Genomic DNA, 25,232 nt, shown 5'->3' on the forward strand with positions numbered 1-25,232 from the left:
ATAGCTAGCAAGCTATACTCTGATCAGCTCGTTATAGGTGGGACTCATAACATTGTGGATTGATATAGAATGGTGTACACACAGCTGGGCGGACTTTATTGACTAATGTAGTAACAAAAACCGAATAATTCTCGCCTATTATAAGCTGATCATAGTATAATACAATGACAAATAATACAATGTGAAACCATTGTAGCTTTAACATCGACTAGACCTTACTGCCACAAGAGAAGCAACCTACTTCTTTTGGTAGAAAAATACCTTGGTGCAAAAAAAGGAGGAAACCAGATATATGCGATGTATGACATTGCTTCACATCTAAATTGGTTGTATTGTTTTTGTCTGGTTATCTCCTCCGAGCACAATCCATGGTCACCTCACCTGGTTGTCGTATAGTATCATCTCATCCTTTAGGTAAATTCTATCTCATCCCATCATCGTATCGGGGGAAATAACCTTTTGAGTACCAAACTGGTAGAGCTTATGTGGTTCTTATTTTATACTTTTCATCATTTTTGTCTCTTTCCTTTTCACATTAGATCGCTTCGAGGATATTAGAGGCCCATGCTAGCGTACAAAGGATGTCACTAATGGATGCCAAATGGAATTACATCAAAGCCTGGCAGGCCCTGCCCGAGTATGGAATCACTTACTTTGTCGTCAAATTCATAGCAACTGCAGGAAAGAGGTGCGAGTTAGAACAACAAATTAAAAACGTGTAAAAACACCAAGAGATTAACATGTTAAAACGCATGGATTGAAATCTTGCGGGGGTTTATGATGGTAGCTCACGACAAAGTAGCTTATTAATTACGGTATTTTGCGGCCATGAAGGAATTGCAGTTGGTATGCAGCGTGGTGGTATAAGTTGAGAAAAAGTGCATTTGTGCAGATGAATACTTTCAATTTTGATCTTGTGGGAAATAAACCCAGTGAGATTTGAGTGGTACACTTTATTTAGTATCAGCTTGACAAACCAAATTACTAGTGAGCAAATAGTTAAATAACCACTTTGTACAGATATATTACTTCACTTGAATTATCTAAAGTGTAGGAGATTTGGTATCGTACTGTAGAAAAGCTTGAACAGTTTAGAAGTTGAAATTTGACATTTGATGTGAGAGTTAGTGAAACTAGACTTTTGGTGACAAATGCGTCTCTTGGAGATTAGCTTGAAGCATACAATGTTCTGTCAAATATTCTTGGAAGTTGTGATAGATGGTGTTAGAACAGAACTTTAACATCAGTTTGTGAGATCCCAACTTTAAGTACTTGCTTTGGAAACTAAGCAAGTAGAAAAAATAGTATCTTCAAAGAGTTTTTGTGTATTAGTGTGATGTTTGTGCTAGTGGTAGTAAGTAGTTGTACTACTTCAGTTTATGAATCAATCATGGCAGTCCACTTTACAGTATGGGTTAGTGTGTAATCATGGGAATACACTTTTCAATAGAGATGAACCGCTTGGATGATGTTACGATGAGATTAGACTGCTTTGTGTTTTCCCACAATTACGCACACCCAACCGTATCAAAAGTAAAAAAACCAACAACAAACAAACAAATATCTGAAACAAAAGTTTGGCAGCAATTAAGCAGAAATTCATAAGCTAATCCAATAATCACTATTCTATAGATTTGATAGTTTTTGGAGTAATTTGATCAAGTGGAAATCAAAGAAACATAATTGTCATGAGAATGCTAGATTGAGTGACAATAAAATTTAAAGGTACTTACTTGCACCATTCTTACATTGTTTCGAGACTCCAAAAATGAGGAGGTTGTTTCTTCTGGCTTGATACCAGCTGTACAATCATTAAAGGATCATGAAATGTTCAATAATAAAAGCAAAAATCAAACAAAAAACCAAAATATCATTTTTATGAAATACCATTTTGCAATTTTCTTCAATCCATGTATAATTTTGTGTTCTCCTTGCTTCTCCTCCAGGAACTTCTTGGTGTGGCCTACAATCGTCTGATCAAGATGGATGTTAACTCGGGAGACTCACAAAAGACATGGAGATACAGCACCATGACGGCATGGCACGTCAACTGGGAAGTCAAAGAGGTCCTCGTTCAGATGGAGGATGAAAACATCCAATTCTCATGTCATAGCGCTGACTGTAAGGTAGTCCATGAGTTCATAGGGGGCTACATTTTCCTCTCCATGAGGTCATTAGACTCTAACCAAACCCTTAATGAAGAAATGTTTCACAAACTGACAGGAGGATGGGTGTGAGACTAGCTCTTGTTTGTGTGGTTTTTACGTAACCTGTATACAGGGGTTTGGTGGTTGGTTTTTATTGGAAATCTGACAACATAATACTTATCATATTTGGATGCCGAGCTGGAATTTGCACCCTACAAGACTTGACGTGTGGTCATCTTCAAACTACAGCACAAACCTTTACCCCATTTTTGGTTCTGAATCTGGATGTTGTTCCTCTCGAATCAACCGATGCATTTTGGTATTTATACCAAAATAGATGTATGCAATATTGGAGAACTAAAAATCAACTTGTCTTCTGCGAATTTTATACATTAAAAAAAGACAGTATGATTGAGATTGAGAGAGAGTCTACTCAAGTTCCTTGCAGCACTGCATAGAGACTAGTCTCCAGCGCATGCCTAACACATACATCAGTAGTCAAAACGAGTTAACGCAAAACTGAGTTGAGCTTTATTAATACTGGAAGACCTTTAATTTTTTGCAAAGCGAGGTTAACGCCGCATCCCCTTGACGCCTTACAGCAGCATTTGATATATGGTATTTTGCTGGCGATTATATGTTTCTTATTTTGTAAATAGAATTATGCTGGCATTATAACTGTTTTTGCCTAGAGACAATACAACTGTACAGATTGCAAATGCTACTAAGGCTTCAATTTTATATACACAAATCTAAACAGCGAGTGCACTAAGTTGTCTCCTGATATATATTAGTTTTATTGTATGTACTGGATGGGGGTATATTTGTTCACAACTATGTAATATCACTTGGATGAAAATGTTCAGTGGTGTGGTGTAAATACAAGAATTTTTTTTTTGAAAAATGTTTTAATACTAACTCGGGTATTGTTATTATTAAGAAGAGTTTTGTTGTTGACAGATGATAAAATATGATGTGATGCAAGTTGCATTTGTTTTTGAGTGAGTGAATTCTGTGCATGATGAACAGAACCTTGTAAGTTGGGTGGGGACAAATTAATTATGATATAGCGCATTCATACATTCACTTAAATGATGCAGAGTTTTGGACAATATATTCAGTGAATACATTGTCAAAGGAAGGGTTAACACGATCCTATCACTCCATTTTTTCCTTTCTATTATTTTCAAACAGAGGGGAAATTTTAACCTTGTTAATTATTCATACTTAATGAGGACAAGGTGGGGCAACATTGAAGGTTTTTGACCCATAATAACAAGGTAGCTTGGAGGGTTCAAATCCCTGCAGCGCCAACGAGTTGTGCACTTGGGAAAGTCACTTTACGTCACTATTTTATCAGGAGAAAAGGTTACTGTTGAATGTTATTTATTGATGACACGTCACAGATCTTGGGTACTATAGTCTGCATGCCTTCCTTGAGGCAGTAATTTAAATACTGGTTTTTTTTATATTGTATATCTAAACTTAATGATAATAAAATAAAGTATACATTTTCAGGATGAAAACAACACAATCCAACTAGCAAAACAGATTTGTGCAAAAATGAGCAATTTTTGAGAAAATCACAAAATTTGATTTTACTTTATTGCCTCGAGGTTGACATAAAGACTTTAGGCCATGTGTCTTATTTGGCAACAGCTAATTAGGTACTTAGCAATCAAAATTACCAGCCTGATGGGAACTTTTAGCTACACAGCACACTGAAGTCTTGTTGAGCAGGTGAACTTCCAACCAGCCAGTAAAGCATGTAATTTAGAAAGTTTACCAAACATACAGGAAAGCTACCAGCCATCGAGACAAAAAAAGTCTGTTGCAGAAGAAATTGTTTCAGATTCATATACTCAATATAAGATTCTCATCTTGTCCATAAAATATTTGGATAATCCAATACAGGTGTGCCAAGAGGATTTCATGGTTATCCATGTCAATGTCAATTTCCAATCAAGATGGATATTTTAATGTCATTCTGTCAGACTTCAAGTGGTTGTATGATTTGCCAATATTTATGAGCCAGCTTGGGTATATTTTGCAATTGTTTGTAAAAAGTTCCCCTTGTGTTTTTAATGACATAATAACAACATATATATTAAAGAGTAAGCTATATGGCTTTCAAGTTGTATATTGGGGTATTCCAAGTTGAATTTATTTATTTCTCACTTCTCCTATCTACTAACCCCCTCCTATATACCTATTTTAAAAGAAAATGGTGCCCAATCATTGCATTGTTAGGACTCATATGTTGCTGTTGCTTAATTTGTATATCTGGTGTTGCAAAAAAAAATATTGGTACAATGTACCTTCCCATTTCAACTGCATTGGTAAAGAGGCTATCTGGCACTCAGATCGACATGCTTTGATTTTATTAGGCCTAAAAAAATTGGTTTCATTGGCGTAAAATGAAAAGAAAATTAAAGTAGGTAGGTAGGGATTTTTTTTAACTTTTAAAGCTCTAAATTGTGTAAATTGCATTTGCAAAAGGCCTTTGAACATTTTTTCTTTTTTTTTTTTTTAATTTATTAATTTTATTCCCTTTTAATTTTTGTGTTACATAACAAAAAACAAGTCAGGATCGGGCCTACTTTTAGGGTCGGCCGGGTTACGCCAATCAAACAATTTTTTTTAGGCCTTATATAATATGGCACATGACATAACATGCTGTGTAACTAGACTTTTGAATTCAAAGCGGGAGGGGGGCAAACTTGGTATCCAAGTGGTGAAATGTGATCTTTTTCATATACACTTACATTGCCAGTTAGTTCCAGGTGGTGGGTTAAGGGTGAGGCCTCCTCACTCTATACTGTTTATGCCATTGCACAGGTAATGTTACAGAATTCCGGTAAAGTTTGCAATTGCCAAATTTAATTGAGCTATAATAGCATCATGAGTTAACTTTCAATAAAGCAAAATGTAATTTAATGAAATAAAGCTCACTTGTGTGAAACTAGAAGAAGGGAGGAGGATTCTACAGTCTGTACAAAATTCACTAGTTTCCGCATATTACTAACCTTAAGTGCAAAGTTGAGGGACTTGCATAAAGTTTGTTTGGCTTATATAAGGCAGAAATTATTAGGCTTTTGTTACTAAGCGCGCCAATAAAGTCCCAACTCTCGCTCGCGTAAATTCACATAAGCGTACGCCAGCCACATTACGCAATGCACGACTAGCGTCAGCATTACGCCCAACTACGTGCATGCCATTCTATATCAATATGTGAGTCTTATTTTTTCCGCCTTATATAAGCCGAGCAAACTTTAGCAAGGTGAATTACAAATTTGTCTTGCTATATGGGTATTGTAAGTGATGATCAGATTCCATACTGTATTGTATGTTCTTCAACTTTGTCTTAAAGATGATGATATGTGGATCATAATTGAGGAGTATCAGCTAGAAATTATATTTCTGTATTATTATTATTATCAAATGTTATTAAATTCCAAAACTCAATTTGGTGTATTTAAATTTATTATACATACTTTAAACACACCATTATTAAGAGTTGTTGGAAATTATATTATATTTGGGTGCCTTATGCTCTATAGTCAGTCTGCAAAAAAAGAAGTGAAATGCATTGGGTAGCAAGTTGTCATTTAAAATTAATTAAGTTTTGTGCTGATTTTGTGTTATGTGGAAAAGCATTGAAAACTAGTTATTTGTGCAGCTTATTACGGGTAAATTAGAAGAAAAAAATAATTTTTAAAGCTGATTTGTGACATTTGGCAGTACTTTCAGCAGTCAGTTGAAGTGATTTCTTTTTCATTCAGTCAGATATAGACTTCACCTGTTCTTATGGAGTTTTTGATAGTGGGCACAGTAGTGGTTTGGGTTCCGATTCATGATCGGAAAGGTTGCGGGTTCGAACCCCAGCAGTGCCATTCTTGTGTTGTGCACTTAGACAAGGCCTATAACCTCTGTTCTGGAAAGGTCAAACGGACTCAGAGGAGTGGCGAACAACCACAAAAAGTTAATTCAGTCTGACTAAAACGCCATGGTAAAAGAGATGGGCACTTTGGAGCATTGCTGCTACACAACTGTACATTTATACTTTGATCAGCTCTTAATCGGCGGGCTTTATAACATCACGGATTAATATCAAAATATTTTATTTTAAGAATTTTCTTGTGACATCTCGCCAGAAGCATCACAAATATTAATTCAAGTCATATACTTTGTCTACTTTCTTAAACACAAAATAAAGACCAGACAGGCCAACTAAATAGCACTCTTAACATGGATCTACTTTTCGCCTAACATTTCCCGCCTATTACGAGCTGATCAAACTATACCTTACTTTTTTTTAAGACTATATATTTAATTGTACACAAAGGGCCAATTTAATCACACATAATTCATGAGTTTTTAAGAAATAACCATTTTGAAAAGTGTACAAACTGGCTAAAGATACTACAATGCTGTCGTTTTATTTGAATTTTATCTGTACTCAACTTTTGTGTAAGGCTATAGAATTGATGTAAATGGTTATGCCTGAAAAACAATATGTTTGTAAAGATTTGACTTTTTTAACTGGGTCTGCCGAATGAATTGCATTGCCATAAAAAAAATCAATTCACAGAGTAAATTTAGGCAGTGAAATATTCAACACATGTACTCAGTATCACAAATGTTCAAAGTTCCGGTATGCTCTGTGATCCCGATTGCGTGCCCCTAGCACAATGTACATGCACAACGCCGCCGTACACGACTCATAAGACACCCTGTTGTACATGTAAAAGGTTAACAAGTCGCTGTGCACGCTTGCAATGCTTGACACATGGCATATAACTCGGAACATTAATGATATTTAGTTAACTCAGAGCACAAAAGCCAGCCAATATTGCATTATTATAAGTTGCAAAAAATTAGATGTGTTGTTGTCAGGTTTTATGCAGCAGTGTGAAGTTACAGTTGATTACCCGAATAAAAAATATATCAGATGTAAAAAAAAATCATATTATAAATTGAGAAGTTTCAAGAAGTAAACATTTTGCAAGTGGGTGCACTGGGAATTTAAAATATAAAATGCAACAAAATATTCTCAGTAGTGTTTTGCACTGCAGTTGTCAAGATGTTTTTAGAATTTAGTGACATTTAAATATATATAAAAAAAAGTGGCCCCAGTTGATCAAATACGTAATTGAAATCAAATCAGCTGGCATGTTCTGGCTGTGTATAACCCTATTTCCTGTTCTTTTATACACCAAGCAAAAGACAAATGAGTAAAACAGACAAAAAATGGGATGATGTTGGCCCTTAGCGACAGTAGAGGGAAAGGGAACTCCGGTGTCTTCACGATGCCTCACAGCTAAAGCATTCATTTGAATGGGGCACAATTTAAGTGTGTGACAGTCTCAATTTACAGTATAAAGTCCCATGTGTGGATATACAAGTGGAAAGAATTAGAACATTACCCCCTGGGAATACTGTTCTATTGAGTACACAGAACAGTGTTGCAAGTTCTTCACCATCATATACCACAGATATGGATTATGGACTTTGCAACAAGAAATGAGAGTGATAGATGCTTGAATTGGTAATAGGTTTCAATCTTGTAAAAGCCGACATTGAACCAACCTTGTCACAGGGGTGGCCTTTGTTAAGTACAGTTATAGTTGTGTACATCTTTCTTGTTTTGACTGCTACCTTTTTGCTGTAGCTATGTGTTTAATATTTAGTTCTTATGTTAACCTTCCATATGCTGCCATTGACTAACTTGAGAGAAAAGCTTTTTATAAGTGTAGAGAAACAAGGTTACGTGCTAATTATTGTACTACTGAACTCAAACACTTTACGAATGCTAAAATTTGTTAATAACCAGTTTTTGTAGCATGTACGCCACACAATATTGTACATTTTGTGAAGCATAATACAACAATATCGCCTGGAGAGAAGAAACACGTTTTTATGCTTAAAAAAAGCTATTCATGTATACCATTATGTAAAACAAAAAGAAGGTAGTATTTTAATCACTTTATTTTTCTATATGAGAACTTGCTGATGTTATTGCTATTGGTTTTTGGGAAAAAACCCAGATTTATAAAAAATGGGGATATGACGTGCCATGTTTATATTCCACTAACAATAATTTTCAGCATGTTTTTTTAATCATTTACTGTTACAAAAACTAGCAGACGACTCTCTTGCAAATCAAATATTTTCAATTAACAAAAAAAAATACTGTATATTTCAAAGTCTACTCCAGCGCAATTTGCTAGTATGTATGAAAAAATGATGTAATATAACAATTTAGATGAGGACTAATCTCATTGCAAGGCAAAGGAGCTTGATATACTGCCATTTTTATATATTAAAGAGTGAACTGTGTAAAAATATGAGAATATTTGATAGGTAAAAGACAGTTCTTAATATAATGTTGTCTGCGACAAATCTTTTGAATTGCTATGTAATATTTACTTGTAACATATTGTTCGTAATACCAAAATTTGTAACAATTGACTCATTTTATTGACTAATATAATATTTGGTCCTGTATTTTTGCAACTAGCTTATTATTATTATAATATAGTATTGCCTCCTAGGCCTAGCAACAATTATTTACCAGTGCACACAGCGAGAATAAGAGTCAACTTGAGATTTTTTGACAGAAATTGTACCTTACTCTGGCTTGTTGCAAATTGTTTCATGTTTCCCCCTAAGTTGGGTCATATTTTTATTAGTCAAATCATGATTACACATTATGTAAGCAGTTAGTTAATTTTTTTATTTTTTTTCTTGATTTTTTTTTGGTGGTTATTTATTTATTCAAAAATCAAGCTGATTGAATGCATTAAAATGTCATTTTTATCTTTTCATGTACATCTTTGCTTATCCTTTGTTCTGTTGTGGTTTGTATTATGTTGGACAATGGGAGATAACAGAGAAGATGTCTTACCCTTCCTACAATGCATTTTTCCAAGGGTCGATAGTGACAAAAATACTTCAGTTGCAAGATCTGGATGAGCTCTGTTAATTGACCTATTTTTTGTTATTATCGACCAATGTTGCACTGAATAGCAAATCAGTACATGTACAAAGAAGAAATGTATTGTGGGAAGTGTAAGATATCTTCTCTGGGGAAATTATGAGAGCGTGGACTAATGGTTAGGGTACTTGCCTTGAGTGTATGAGATCCCGGGTTCAATTCCCGGCGATGGAGATTTGCTAGGATATTGACGTGGGAAAAAATGTCTGAAATTAATTGGCAACCTCTGGATTAAATTCAGACTACTGCTCACCCCATGATTCATTCTGAATTGGGTAAATGAATCAAGAAAGTACTCCATCCTTCGAAGGGGATGTTAAGCCATCGGTCCCATGTACAGAGAACCATATCTGTACACGTACCAGTTTAAAAAAGAGGAGGGTGTTAACCCCTGACTGTTCCCAATCCGTCCGGTGTTCAAATGGACCCCAATGGAAATAAGCTTCAATAGAGGCTTTCTTGGGTTATCCAGAATGGTCAAACCCCCCAAAAAAAAAATAATACTGTACTCAAAATAAAGAAGGTACAAATTACTTGACAAGAATAATAATACAAAATTACTGAAAAAGTGGAATATTTGAAATGAAATGAGAATTAATTTTTTATTTATCTTTAATTTGAGGTATTGCTGACTGAAATTGATTAAAAAAGATAAGCTCTGGTGGACTGGCATAATTATATGGATGACTTCAGAGAATTCACCTTTTCGATAAATCCCATAAGCCTTTGCAGGTAGACTTCTGGTGTTGTCACGCTGATACGTACATCATTACTGCACTCTTCACAGCTTTCAAATGCGCAGTAACGATGAGCACATCGGCGTGACGTCAAATGATGACATCTGCGAAGGTTTATGGGATTTACCAATAAGGTGAATCAAGCAGACAATGAGTGAGTGTAACTGTATAGTAATAATGATAATAGTCGTGTTCACACAGTCGGACTTAAATCACTTATTACCGGTCTTAAATTACGTCGGTAATAGTATCAGATATAAGTGGCAGTGTGAATTAGCGTCGGATATATCTATATCCGACGTAATGTGCTTTAAATCCGACAATTTGTTCACACAGTCGGACTTAAATTACGTCGGTAATAGTATCGAATATAAGTGGCAGTGTGAATGAGCGTCGGATATAAAAAAATTACTATATCCGACGTAATGTGCTTTAAATCCGAAAATTTAAGGCTGAAGATGACCAGGGTTAAGAGCTGTTAAGACCGATCGAAGCGTTACGTCCGGTAATAGTAATTACGTGTGGACATGCAGCACTATTGGGCTGTCGGATATAACTGTAAGTATATCACTTTCGCGCAAAATTTTAAGCAGAGTCATAGGCGTAGATCCGGGGATGGGGGATAAATCCCCAATATTTTGCCAGGGGATGGTCCATACAATCACCCCCCATGTTGACGCCTGATAATGGGTTTCTGACCAAATTAACCTCATATTTGCCCATTTTTTGCCCCCAAAGTGTAAATTTTCACGCGCTTCGCGCGCATTTCTTCTACTTTTACACCATTATTTCATCAGTTTAGCTTCAAAATAGCAAAATTGTTCGCGCGCTTCGCGCACAATTGAACCAAAGACTTATTCTGTCGCCAAAAGGTGCTGGATTGACTATACTTGAAATTTTTTTTCCAACTCCATCCCCCCAATGTCAAAAAGAAATCTACGCCACTGAGCAGAGTAATTTACTGCGTGATGGCTGCAGCTGCAAATATTAATATAAATAAACGCAATAGAGGGGTCAATTGGAATGACAAGGGAACATTGGTTATCCTCAAAATTTGGAGAGACACGGAAAGTATTTCTGGGATAAAAAAAGCTTTGGGAGGAGATAGCCACGCTATTACATGACAAGGGGGATCCCCATACGGTCGGCGGAGCAGATACATGCTAAGATAAAGGAACTGAAAACTCTCCATCGCACCCTCCATGATCGGGTAAAAAGTTCAGGCGCAGGAGCAATTGACCATCCTTATTGGGATGATCTACACAAGTTTCTGGGGGGTAGCAAATGTAAACCCTCCAGAGGGCTCGGGGGGGCAGTATGGCCCTGGAAGTAGATGGAGATGACATTTATTAAGCCATAAGCATGATAAGGCATGTAATTGGATTTTATAAGATGATTAGGGAGTCCCAAATATACTGGAAAGAAAAATAGGGGTGTCATAAAATATTTTGATGACCAAAATGTAGGAGTCACAACACAACATGACTACAGATAGTGTGTTTATTTTATTCCAAAAGACTGATGCCTGTTGGGGGGGTCATAAAATCTTTGCTGACGAAATAGGGGAGGTCGCAAATGTTATTGAAGCCGACTTTTTGTAAATTTGGGACCCCCCAAGAAAAAAATAGCATGATGATGGGAGTCATTGTTATTTTTAGCTCATTGTGTTAGCACAATGAACTCTAGGCATGATCCATTTTTCTGTATGTTTTTTTCTTTCTCTTTCTACATCGTTTGAGCAATGGATCTGGTAATTTGAGGCGGCGATCTTTGCATGATGGTTAATGATTGTTACTTATTTAGCTAAAAAAATTCGGACGGAAAGTATCATTTTTGGAGCATTTTCTTACGAAAAGTTCTACCAAATTTCATGGAATAGTCTCCTATGCAGACTGTTTGTGGTGCTTTTCATATTACAAACACTGTACAAACTCCTTGATCGTGCGAATTTGTAAATGAGATGTTGAACTTTACTGTTTCAGTGCGGCTACAATGTCTGCTTTTCAGTGTTGCTTTTAGCACCAATTGGGCTTGTGCTGTCTATAGGCCCTTACTTCTGTGCACGAGCCATGAGCAAATAGTGTCTCAAATTCTCCCAAATCAGAACTAATTGGGCTACCAAATTGTTGGTTGGCAACCCTGACTATGAACAAACATCTCACTCATTTACACTTTATATCACACATCTTGACCCAATTAGTTATGTAAACATTTATTCAAGGTGAAATGTCCTTTTGACTGGCACTGGCCTAGTATATCAGTATATGGGACCATGACAACCCCTCTCTGACATTACAAAACAGACAAACAGAAAGTCTGAACAGGGAAGTGCTGGGGTAAACACTAGGCTAGTGGCCTTTTCCTGTTCTGAAGATTGAAGGGAGCACTTGTTTGAAATATGAAGTCAGGAAAATTAGATGTGTGTGCAAAATTTTATTTATTTATTTATTTCATTTACCATGAAAGTGTTGTAGTTTTTAAGTTTCAAGTTTTTATTTGGAAATTGCTTTTACATCAGTGGCACTCATCTATCCGATGGTGCATCCAAGACATTAAATATACAAACAAAACTGTATTAAACAAAATAAAATCAAAGGATACTCGACAAGCAAAAGGTACAAATAAATAAATGCCTTGAATAAATAAATATCTTGAGAACAGTAAGTATATTTTCAAAATGCTGATTTGTGCTTGTTCACAGCACTATGGTGATTTTGAGAATACTGAAATGTGTTTTTCAAAGTTGGCAGCCCTGTATACATAGCTATACATGGCTATACATAGCCATGACATGGTTACATATGGCTATACATGGCCATACATAGCTATCCATGGCTATACATAGCTATCCATGGCTATACATAGCTATGCATGGCTATACATAGCTATGCATGGCTATGCATGGCTATACATATCTATACATGGCTATACATAACTATGCATGGCTATACTATGCATGGCTATACATAGCTATGCATGGCTATACATATCTATGCATGGCTATACATAGCTACGCATGGTATTCCTGACTATAACCCATAACAAATGAGCTACAGCACCAGTGGTGCTCTTGTTTTATTTTTGTCATTTTTTCAAAGACTTTCAAGTCTACTGTAAAATGGGACTACTCAAACTAAAATAATAATAATAACGATAATAATAATAATAATAATAATAATAATAAGCATAATAATAATAATAATAATAATAACAATAATAATAGAACCTACATAAATACAAAATTGGTCTGAATTTTGGAACTTTTGAATTTGCATTTTTCTTACATGACATACCTACCGCATTGTCTGTAACTTTTTCTAAAGAGGGGCGTTTATTGAAAGTGAAAAAATTTAAAATCGGGTTAAATTTTCTGATGATGCTCATGTAGAAAGGAGGGATTTATGACCGGTAATAGGCTTATCAGACATAACACGTCGGACATACGCTGGCGAAGTTACGCAATTTATCGGATTAATTACCATAGCAATAGGTGAAAACAATTTTGAACATATAGATTGAATACAATACTGGTCTTTTCAAATATACTAATCTTACAGGTGCAAGTAATCATCACGATTCACCTATTGCTATGGTAGTTAATCCGATTATTACGTAACCTCGACAGCGTATAGCGCTATTGCCGACAAATGTGGACGCGCTAAGGGATTAGCGGAAATATTTAATTCGATCGGACATAAGCCTAGATAAAATATTACCGGTAATAAGTGCATGTGTGAACACAGCTAATGTCAATGGGGTGTTGTGTGGATATCAATACAACTCTCTGTAATTAATCTGGAAAAAAAATCAACTGGGATTGCAACTTTGTGTGATGACATTTCTTGTAAACACATCTCCAGTTTTCTGGAATCAAATTTAGTCAGTAATGTCTTCAATTGACAATAACAGAACAGTTTGTGGGCAATTCTGATATTTAGTAGAATTTTGCCAGAACTAGTACCTTATTTATTTTGGGTACTGTATATTTGAAGCAGAGAAGGAATGCCTTCCTTAAGGGCTGGGATAGCAGCATTTGCACAGAATATTTGTGGGACCTGAGAGCACATCAGACATGCCAAATTGCATTCTAAATACAAGGAATGTACTGATGATATCAAATAATTGTGATTTCTAATTTTTTGCTATACGATACAAATACCATGATAAATTATTAAAAATAGGTATTTTTGATATTTATCAGTCCTTAAAGTAAACTTTAATACCATCTAATGATGTGTACTTAAATGTAGCTGAGAGGAAAAGCTGTCCAACATATGAAAAATTTGACCTTTAATATTGAAGACATGTTTTTCCCAAAAAGAACTTTTTATCAAAAATATCAATTTTTAATAATTTGCCATAAATTATATGTATGATATCGCATATTTCAAAATATCACTATTATTTGACATCAGAAGGACATTCCTCATATTCATAATGTGATTTGGTGTGTCTGATTTGGTCTCAATACTGTGTAAAGGTGGGTGACCGACCCCTTAATTTACTTACACCACAGGAAAAAGTTCCGCATCAATATTCTCAGAAGCTGTTCTATATAGAGGCCCTGCATGAAATTATCGATTGGCTCCAAACAAAGGATTTGAGACGGTGTCCTTCACCGTAGTTATGGCGGAGTGCAGTCCATTCAATCAAATGTTGTCATCAACCTATTTGATCGTAGCTAGTGCAGGGTTATGTGTGTGAGATGAATTGCCACGGTAGATTGCAATCATGCTTTTGTTGAATGCATTGAGTAGTCTGCCTTATTTACGGGATGATATGTCACATGCAAGGCCTCTATAGGAATTAACAAAGACAAGCAGGACATATTTTTCCCTCCTGTCCCATTCAGGCATTCACAAGTGAACATTATCTACCAGACCCTGGTCACTGCAAAATTAACCCCATGAAAATCCCTCCCCACTTACCAGTCAAGATTAATAGGAACATTTTCACGGGAAAATTTTCTGGACACGTGACACCCATGGGCACAGACATATTAGCATTATGGAATGTGACCCCGAGCGCAGCGGGTGGTCTTCCAATGTATTTGAATAGGAAGAATTTCTTCTTGGATGTAAAATAAGTTACTTGTCGGAAGTTGATAATGTTATAACAAGAGTTTCCGTAGATAAATATTTTTTTCCGTAGGTATATATTTTTGAAATTATGTTTTGATGATATTTTGAAGAAATTAAGATTGCATAATTTTCAATAATTTTGCAATGCACGAATTTCTATCGAAACTGCGGCCAAAAATACTATTCCAATTCAAAATAACTAAGACTTGAATAGCGAGGTCACCGCCGGGGGTCAGGGATCAGGCTCGAGGTTACACTAACATTGATACGCATTGGTCACATGTCCAGAAAATTTTCCTGTGAAAATTTACCTGTTAATCTGCTTACCCCAGACTGAACTGGTGGTATGTATTTTCAGTGCAGAGTCTATGACACTTCCCTGTGAAACAAAGCAGCCAATTAGCTGTTAGCATACCATTGTGATCATTCGACAATCTTTGTACAGGAGCCAACCGTTGTCAATCTGTGATGAATCCATACTCCCGGTCCATACTCCTACAGTAGGGTATACGTGAATAACCTTTTTTGAAGTGTGGTGGGCACAAAAGGAGAGGGCGTAGGCCTACTTTGATTTTGGTAATCTTTTGTTTGCTTCTCAGCTGACAAAAGATTACCCAAATCTACGTAAAAGTACATCCTCTCCTTTTGTGCCCGCCATAAAAGCTTTATGCAAGTTAATGGAAGTTTGCGAGCAAAATTTGCGAGCAAAATTTGTCATGCCTGACCCGTGTGTTTATACACACCTATACTTTGATCAGCTCGTAATTGGCGGGCATTTTTAGGCTTTTTACCACTACGCCGAAAAGTAGACCCACTTTAAGAGTGATAGTTGATTTGCCTGGTCTATATTTTGTGTGTTGAAGAAAGTACGCAAAGAATAGGACTTGAATTAATAATTTGTCCTGCTTCTGGTGAGATGTAACAAGACGATTCTCCAAATAAAATATATTGATATTAATCTGTGATGTTATAAGGCCCGCCGATTACGAGCTGATCAAAGTTAATTCAGTATTTTGGATGTAGCGGCTAAACATTGCAGATTTATTCTGTAGTTTTATTGATGATATCAACAGAGATATCACTGAAGACTTAGTGGCAATAATTAACTGAAATTCTTCATGAAATAATTATATGATATTTTGCTTGTTTTCATTGTTGAAAGGGATTCAGTCATGTTTCGCTATTGTTCATCAACGTTTAACAACTTGCGTCCAATGCGTCTGCATGATTTACTTTGCTTGGGCTGTTAAAGCTGCCCTCGCAAAGTAAACCACGCAGACAGCCTGTGATTGACAGCTGCATATCGGCAGTACAAAAAGTGATTACCAGACCTTTATTATGAAAAGGGGTGGTGCACAGCCCACTGTCCTCCAACCCTGACTGACCTGCACTGTTTGTCATGCAGACAGACCATGACCTGGCGGCTAGCGGCTGCAAAACAAAGAAGGGGATCACGACTGTTACACAGTTCTTGTCCTCAGAATCGGTATAGGCAGTTTGGAGTACCGCTGGCCTGATAGGATGCTTCATGTAAGGGTGGTTCATAGTAATCGGGTATTTGTCATGTTGAAATCACAATGATAAGCAAACTGACCACATATTGAAGTCCAAGAGTGTCCTACTCATGCCGTTTACCTGTTCTTCATACTCCTATATTCCTTTGCCTATCAACATGCCTATTATAACAACAAACCGTTCAAACCCAAGGGAACGTCCATTATATATGAGCCTTATATGGAAGTCACCACTTGACTTCGATTATTCGGTGGTATCAAAAGCCACAAGTACTTGAGTAGGGCCTACCATCACCCACGGTTAGCTGACATTATTTTAGCAGATTTAAAAATAAATAAAAATACATTTATTATAAATGAAAATGAATCATGATATTATGATTTAAAAAAAATATAAAAAAATACAGGAATTATTAGTGCTAGAGATTTATCATGTAAAATAATAAACAAAGTCGTCATTTTAATAAATCATGACAAACTTATAAAATTAAAATCATGCTACTATGCTAGCCTACAGTACCATCTAAATAAATTTAAATTAATTCATGAATGATAAATAAATGAAAGTTACCTGAAGAAATTAACAAAAATAATGACATAAACAAATAATATATTATACTTAGCTGTACAAATAAACGAAAAGGCCTATAAAAAGAAAAAGATAAAGAAAAATCTGAAATGAATTCAGTGTAGGCCTACTTTTTAATTGTATTTTAAAATTTAAAAATAAGATGATGATATTAAATAATAAATAGTAATAATAATTTTAGGTCTAGTAATAATAAATAATAAATAATAAATAATAACAAAAAAAAATAATGATTAATATTTATAATAATAATTTAATAATATAAATAAAAATAACAATAATAGATAATATAAATAAATAATAAATAATAATAAATAGTAGTAATATAATATTTAAAAATAATATTGATTACAAAAAAACATTAAAAAAAAAACATTCATCCCATTTATTTTAATCGTGTTATTTTTAATAAAATTATCAAACTTATTTCTCCACTGAAAATTATAAAATAACTGTAAACAAAATAACTAAATAATAACTAAATATTAATTGAGTGACAGCCAATCGATTAAAACCCATCATAAACATCCAGGCATCCATTGCCAAGACGGCATAAGAGGATTAGGTAAATAATAACAAAGAACTAGTATTATAATAATAAAGGACGTTCCCTTGGGTTTGAACGGTTTGTTTATAACATGCCCACCTTCCATCGGCAAACTGGTTCGATCCAGTGTGACACAATAGTGTGACAAGCCCCAAGACCTAGTTTTTATAAATCCCATATGCCTTTGTGGGTACTGATGTTGTTGACCTCTGATGACATTGACTTGATCTAATCTACTCAGACCAAAGATGGACATTCTGACTTTCTAACTTGCTCAGTAGGCCTACCCAAGCTTCATTACTGATTGTTTGTTTGTTTATTTCTTCTTTATACTGGGTCCATATTCAGGGGTAAATTTAAGTATTCCCCTGTTCTTCCATATGGCCCAGATGTTAATCAGGGATGTAAAGTTTGCAGGCTTTTACATGAATTCAGGCTTTTTTGTAGTTCAGATTTATGCAATTTCTTGTGTTTTTTTCAGGCCATTTTGAGGCCATTCTGGTACTTTTCACGCTGTTTTTCAGGCCTATTGTCTAAAGTGGACTTTCATCCCCGGATGTTGAAATCCCCATATCCTTGGCATACTTGCTTACAAAATTATGAACTTCATTATTTTAATTTTCATATTATGTATTGAATTTTGCTCCTAATATTTGCCTATATTTCGGTATCATTAAAGCTGACTTTGGTCTTTAATCAGATCATATCATCAGATCATGTTATTCTCATACAGGCAGTGAATATATACATGTTATTATGAAGGGTTCAAAATACAGGTGCAAAGGGTAATTTTCCTTATCATATTCCTTTAAAAACATTTAAACATATTTTGTCCTATATCATCAGACATCAAGAAAGAGTGACCAATTCAGTTCTGCAAATTGCAAGGTTGGCCTATTTCATCCTAACTCTGAAAACACTAAAACACCTTTAACCCAAAGTGGTTTCCCTAATAATACAAGTTTGGAAGTACATGATTATGTGACTTTGGCCATCCTCTTTCAAACTTACCCCTATGAAGCTATACAACACACTTAGAACAAAAACACCACCAACAAGGAAAGGCATTTGGCGATGAAATTAGATGTTTACATCTCCAGGAATCATTTGAAGGGCTCATTGTAATGTTAGTCGAGGAAAATGGCCTTATAGGTGTGAAGTTGCACACTGATGTAATTTTGTTTCTTTTAAATAACAACCAGAGGTGTGTAGATTCAGAATCGAATCTGTAGGGAGCAAATTGGGTTATTGAGGTCAAAGGTCACACAAGGGCCAAATTAAATGAGATATATGTCAAAATAGGTCCAAAGGGTAAAAACAAAATTTGTAGTGGTAAAATTTTCCAAATGCTCTAATTGCAATGAAAATGTCTCCAGTTTGCCTTATATACAGAGTCAAGATCTGTATGCTATGACCTAATGAAGTAATGGGGCAAGGGGTAATCTTGATGTTATTTTACTTCTATCTACCATCACTACTTGCTAGGATAGGGACTTTGTTCCCAGGCGGCATAGGAAGCGCAACACATGACGTACGAGGCTGGCGAAGATACAGGGCTGACAGCCCCATTCAAAATACACGGTTAGTAATTACAAATGGAAAATTAACAAGTTGCAGTGTGGTACATTTTCGCATTCTCGACGGTTTTAGAGTAAGATAATTTTGCTTTGACACCACATAACAAATTTAGAATTGTTTGTGAAGATTTCATGATTATGTGTTAATCCAATGGCGACCTCAAAATTGGCAATATCGCTTCCATCACCGCCTGTTTGTTCCCATAAATAGGGACTGTCCCTCGTTTGTCCCCATAAAAGGGACTCTCCCTATGTTTTGCTCCAACACTCAAAATAGAGATGGCACTTATTACAAAAAGGCAGTTCTCATTGTAACCATATTCAATTTTGACTTTTTAATTTACTGAAAATTAAATCAAAAATCTAATTTTGTTGGGATGCATGAAAGGTTCTTGTTTAGCTTGAACAGTAAAAAACAAAAGAAACTGCATACTTCTCTTGACTATATCTCTTTAAATGTTTGCAATTTATCTGGTCCATGGGGGCCAAAGGTGGCAAATATGAAATTGAGATAAAGCCAAAAATATGGAGTAAGAAAACAATAAAATAAATAAGAAAATAGACATCATAAAACTTCATAACTTTACAACCAAGTATACTAGACCTTTGGTATGTTCAGTATTTGATAGCCAAATGTTTGTATAAGGTAGTAATTATAGTAACTTAATTTTCAAAAATGTCTCCTTTGGCACCCATGGAGCAGATAGTGTCACATTTGTGACTTATTGTGCTTGGTTACTTTTATCTAGTATAAACAATAGATATCAAATTCTAATATGATCTGCGGCTAGACAAAGGTCATTTCTCTGGCTTATTTAAATATATTTCTGCCTTATCAGTATTTGGTGTTGATCACCAAACATATAATGCTGCCGTTCACCTATAAAACCTATAAACCATTTCAATTTTGGGTGTTTCTATCTCTATTTTGATCATGCAAATTAATCTGGCAACACTCCATTATGTTGTACTGTGTAAAATTCTGAACGCACCATTCATCTTACCAAGCTGCCAAAATGGCCAACTTCTTAGGAATCAATAGGTGGACATGTCTGCTCTGTTCAGCTAAACTCATTCCACCAAATATAGCCAAGCAGTTATCATGTTCTCACATGGTTTGTCAAGTATGCCTAGCCTTTCATGAAGAACAAACGGGAGCTTCACATATAAAATGTCCGTCATGTGGGAAGGCCACCCACCTGCCTGATGAAGGAAGTATTGAATTGAGGACTGTAAGAAGAGCTTGTGAACGCCATAGAGATTGCGCTGTTTCCATGTACTGTGAATCTTGTCACGATTTCATCTGTAAATTCTGCTTATTCCAGACCCACGGCACGCATGAAATAGAGGAACCGGGGTTGATGGCATTTAAAGAAGAGCAGCGTCAGAAATTACTATCGGTGTCAAATGATTTGCGAGATCCGTGGGAGATCTGTATGATGTATGTACAGGATTCAGATATTGAAAAGGATCTAGATGAAGCTATAAAAGCACAAGAGAAGAGAATCAATGAATGCATCAAACAGCATAAAGACCAAATTGACGCAAATGGTATGAAGATGGTGGCAGAATTAAATCGGAAAGCAAAACTACAAATTGATCCAATAACCATGCGAAAATCTCAAATCGATCGTAAAATTGGACAAATGGAAGAAGTTGTAACAGCTGATGAGCACGATGACAGAACGGAGATAGGGAAACAGCGACTTAAAAAAGTTGAGGATCTACTCACAGAGAAGCTTTCTGACCTTGATCTATCTACTAAGAATGTGTTTTTCATCCCCACTCCAGCCCAAGATCACGTCAACTTAGGTGAGCTCAAACCAAGTGGCCCCTAAGTGCCCATGCATCCGGTGCTAAATCAAGGAGGAGAATGCAGCATAAATATGGATTCACTACATTCGCTACTTTACCAAAAACTTTCCATGGACCAACCAGTATTGCATCAGCTCAGCAAGGATTGCTAGTTGTTTTAGATGTGGCTAAAACTGTTCAAATCCACACTTTTCATCAAGCCACTGGATCCTATAAACCTGGTAAAGATTTTGAGCTGAAAGGAGTAACCGTTAAACCAACTGATATGGCAATAAATCCCAATGGAGAGCTGGTAGTCGCATGTGGTAAAAATGTAGAGGTGTTTTCGTCATCGGGGGAGCATCAAAATCAAATCGCAAGATGCGTCAATCTACCCACTGTCCCATCATTTGGCACCAAACGATCTCTGTCACGAAGACACAGCTTTCGAAGAGAGAAAGCATTTTTAGTTGACTGCATCGCAATTTCTACAGATGGAACAATGATTTTAGGAAACAAGAAACGTCGTAGTCTATCACTTGTCGACCCAACCAAGTCAAGACCAGAAACTATGAAAATTTCTGTCCATCCTTGTTACATAGCAACCAATGGCAAAACGGTAGCTATTAGTGACACCATAAAAAACAAGCTTTGCATATTGGATTTGCAATCAAACAAAGATACCAAGATTATTTCTATCGAGTCACCACATGGACTATGTTTTCATTCACGTTCACACACAATCTTTGTCGTGCAGAAACATAGTCTCAACTCTCTAATTGGACAATACACAAACAATGGTGAATGTCTGAGAGAATTTGCACTGGATCAAAATCACGGGGATGCTTATGACATTACATTTGTGAGTGAAGATAAAGCTGCAGTATTAAGAGAAAACTTGGTGGAAATATTTTGCGTGAAGTAAAGTGTGTAAATTATACACCCATTTGGGCTTCAGAGCTGAAGAACACATCATTGTTTGGACTTTAGAGCTCAAGAACAGACCATTGTTTGGACTTTGTACATACGCCCATTCAGGTCAAAAACATCTATGACTGATAACTATATAGTCCAAACAGGATGATATGAACCGCTACTGAGTAATTATTTACTATTCATAAAAATGGCTAGTTCTGGGCTAGTTTCCTTTGCAATAATGGCTGAGGATCATTTAAAATGTTGCGTTTGCATAGAAATTTTCACAAGTGAAAATCCACCTAAAGAAATGATCGGATGTCAACATGTGTTTTGCAAAGAGTGTCTTCAAAAGATAGTGACACTTGGTTGTATTTCTTGTCCAGAGTGTCGAACTTTAACCGAGGTACCCAATGGTAAGATTGAAGCACTGAGAACAAGTCTGAGAATTATGAATCTGGCAGAAGAGCATCGGAAGCATACACTAGCGAAAGAAAGATTTGAGTGCTGTTTGGATCATAATAATGAACCAATGCAGTTATTCTGTAGAAAATGTATTAAACCTATCTGCCAGTTTTGCTTGAAAGATCATGAAGGCGACCAAGTTGAAGAATTGACAAAATATAAACAACGGTTTCACATCAAAATCACAAAACGCACTGAAAAGCTGTATAGGAGACTCAAAGAATGGGAAATGCGCAAAGATGAGCTTTCAAAGATGGAATCAAAAATGGATGCTGCAGTTGCTTACGAAGAGAAAAAAATTCACCGAATTGTTGAACAGCACAAGAAGCCAATCGATGAAGCAGGAGAACGTTCAATGCAAGAACTGCACCAATTTGAACAATCCCAACTTGATTTGGTCAAATCGGAAAAAGAGCGTGCACAGAGATTTGTGCAAGAAATTGATCAAGTTCAGAGCCAATGTGACGAGGCTTTACAGACAGGACCCGATGGTGACACTGACTTGTATTTGATTGATACTCTTATTGCAAAGATGGAAGAATTAAAACGACATGATCCACCGAAGGAGATCAATGATAACGCAATACGGTTTAATCCTCAACCTGCACCTGATATAAACATTGGTTGTGTTGAAGAGAACTAGAGCTTAACCTGAAACAAATGATCTGTAACATTTTTGTATGATTTGTCTAAAATAATATATTATAATTTATATAACTCGTACAAAGATTCTTGCCATTTGATTGGTCAATAACTGTTGATTATTTTTGCTATTTTTGAAAAAAAGACTATTGCAATTTTCCATTGCACTCATGTGCAGCTCCCATGGCAACTTTAACATACGTATGTGTATAGCGAGCGCGGTGACAAACTTGACTCGCCAATTATAGGTATGTGGTTGCTTCTAAATTAAATATAGTTCATATATTTTGCAATTTATTTTGTTTTGCTGTTGATTTATAACATTAAGAGGAAGAAAAGGAATTTATGTATGAGTTATATAAAACAAATATTGAATGCTTTTATTTGTTCAATGGAAAGAATATTTTCATTCGGTGAAATATGAACTGTTCCATACAGTCCATATTTCACCTCATGAAAATATTCTTACCACTGTACTCCTAGACATTCAATATTTGTATACTATTTAATTTTTTTCTCTCAATTTACTTGGTTGACTATATTTACCACACAGATGTGACCTGATTAGTCAAAACAAGGATAATGTTACTGGTCATTTTTGAGTTATGATCAGATTTCTGTTTTGTATATTTTTCTTATTCCTTTCATTAATGTTATTTAAGACACCAATATCTGCAGTACAGTAAACCAAAAAATTAAGGTACCAGTTGTGTAAACCCCTGTATATCCTAAATAAAGACAAATATGCCAAAATTAAAACAAACAACCAATACCTGTACTTTTTAGCTCTGATTTATTTAAATTGGTTGAGGATTAAGAAACAGTGAGCTAAAACCTAATGAAGAAACGAAAGCAAAAGTTGCACTTTTGTGTTCTAGTTATAACGTGCTAATCAATGGAAGCACGGCACTAGTTCACTTGTTCGCGAACGCTTTGTGTACAAATCAATAGGGCATGCAATGTAGCAAACTGCAACTTTTAAAGTGGCATCTTCCTTGGCGTTTTGGATCATTGTGTCTTTATTTCTTGAACAATTTCAACAAATGAGGTCTTAAATTCAAGCTAAAATATGCAGCTATTGGCGGCTGGTTCCAATTATGATATATCTGTCTTCGTTTCAGATATACAGGGGGTGAATATAACTGGTACCTTATTTTTTTGGCTTACTGTATATATTGGCCTCTTTGTGTCACAGTTTGGTGTAATTTCTGTACCAAAGTAATTAAAAGCAAATTTTGAATACATGTGCTTTCCTCACCTTTGTGCTCAGTTTAACTAATTGGGTCACATAAAGCTTATCAAATTGTGATTTCATAACTTCTGTACATTTTCAATTCATGATTCCTGGGCATGAGAATGGCCTTTTGAAAACTGCCTGAAAAAGTGTGTGAATTTGGTCTTAAAAGGCCTAAAACAGGCAGAAAATTGTCATGCCTGGATTCCTGTACATTTTCAATTCATGATGATTCCTGTACATTTTCAATTCATGAATCCTAGGAATGCATTTCATGATTTTATTCCCGATTTCTGTATATTTAAATCACCAGTTTTTGGCTATGAAACTTTGACTTGAAAGTGTATGTTTTTGTTATTGTCTGCTGTTATGAACAATGATCTAGGGCAGTGACTTCCACAACAACATTGACCGGGGCATTGACCAACATTTGTTAAATTACGATTACACCTATTACAGTGGGATTAATGACTGGTCACTGACTTACAGAGATTTTCAGTCAATTTTACAGTGTACTAGAAAATGGTTATTTCCATGCCTGAACAAACCTTTAATTCAGTGGGTTTTTTCAGTGTATTTTATTGTGTTATTACTGTTAATTGTCAGTAATTTTTCTGTTATATCTTGAGAGTACAATATGATTTTCAGTGTTATACTTTTATTGATCAAATAGTGTGTTTTGACACACACATACACCCAGTTTGTGGAAAAAAACATGTTATTTGCACTAATTTATCATTTGACATTGCTCTAACAAACCAGACCATGACAAGTTGCATTGCCAAGCTGAATTTCCATTTACATCAGCTTTCTAGGTTTGTCTTGACAGTGCATCTGATAGGTCCATAAAACTAATAGGATGTGCATACTGTTTTTGGTTTATTTAATAGTTATCACTTATAAAAATTTTAATTAAAAGTAGACGAAAGCTAAAGGGTCCACAAAACTAGGGTAGGGATGCGGTTTCTGGTTTATCTACTACTCGTCACTTAA

At 35.6% G+C, this 25,232-nt stretch overlaps 2 protein-coding genes across 2 annotated transcripts in view; both read left to right on the forward strand.

The window, feature by feature from the left end:
- The window catches only part of LOC140153183 (fermitin family homolog 2-like), a 135,913-nt gene extending 126,935 nt beyond the window's left edge, over positions 1–8,978 (forward strand). Inside the window, 2 exon segments of the mRNA XM_072175855.1 lie at positions 540–716; positions 1,947–8,978. Coding sequence (XP_072031956.1) covers positions 540–716; positions 1,947–2,237 — 468 coding nt within the window. The 3' untranslated portion in view covers positions 2,238–8,978.
- Positions 8,979–22,139: 13,161 nt separating this feature from the next.
- On the forward strand, positions 22,140–23,006 carry LOC140152216 (E3 ubiquitin-protein ligase TRIM17-like). The gene has a single exon (XM_072174515.1). The coding sequence runs from the start codon at positions 22,140–22,142 to the stop codon at positions 23,004–23,006; it is 867 nt and encodes a 288-aa protein (XP_072030616.1).
- The last annotated feature ends 2,226 nt before the right edge of the window (positions 23,007–25,232 follow it).

This window comes from Amphiura filiformis, chromosome 5 (genome assembly GCF_039555335.1).
Source record: "Amphiura filiformis chromosome 5, Afil_fr2py, whole genome shotgun sequence".
Taxonomy (NCBI): Eukaryota; Metazoa; Echinodermata; class Ophiuroidea; order Amphilepidida; family Amphiuridae; genus Amphiura; species Amphiura filiformis.

What these genes read in the sequence shown, in the direction of transcription:
- LOC140152216 (XM_072174515.1), top strand. Translation starts at nt 22,140, where the DNA reads ATGGCTGAGGATCATTTAAAATGTTGCGTTTGCATAGAAATTTTCACA.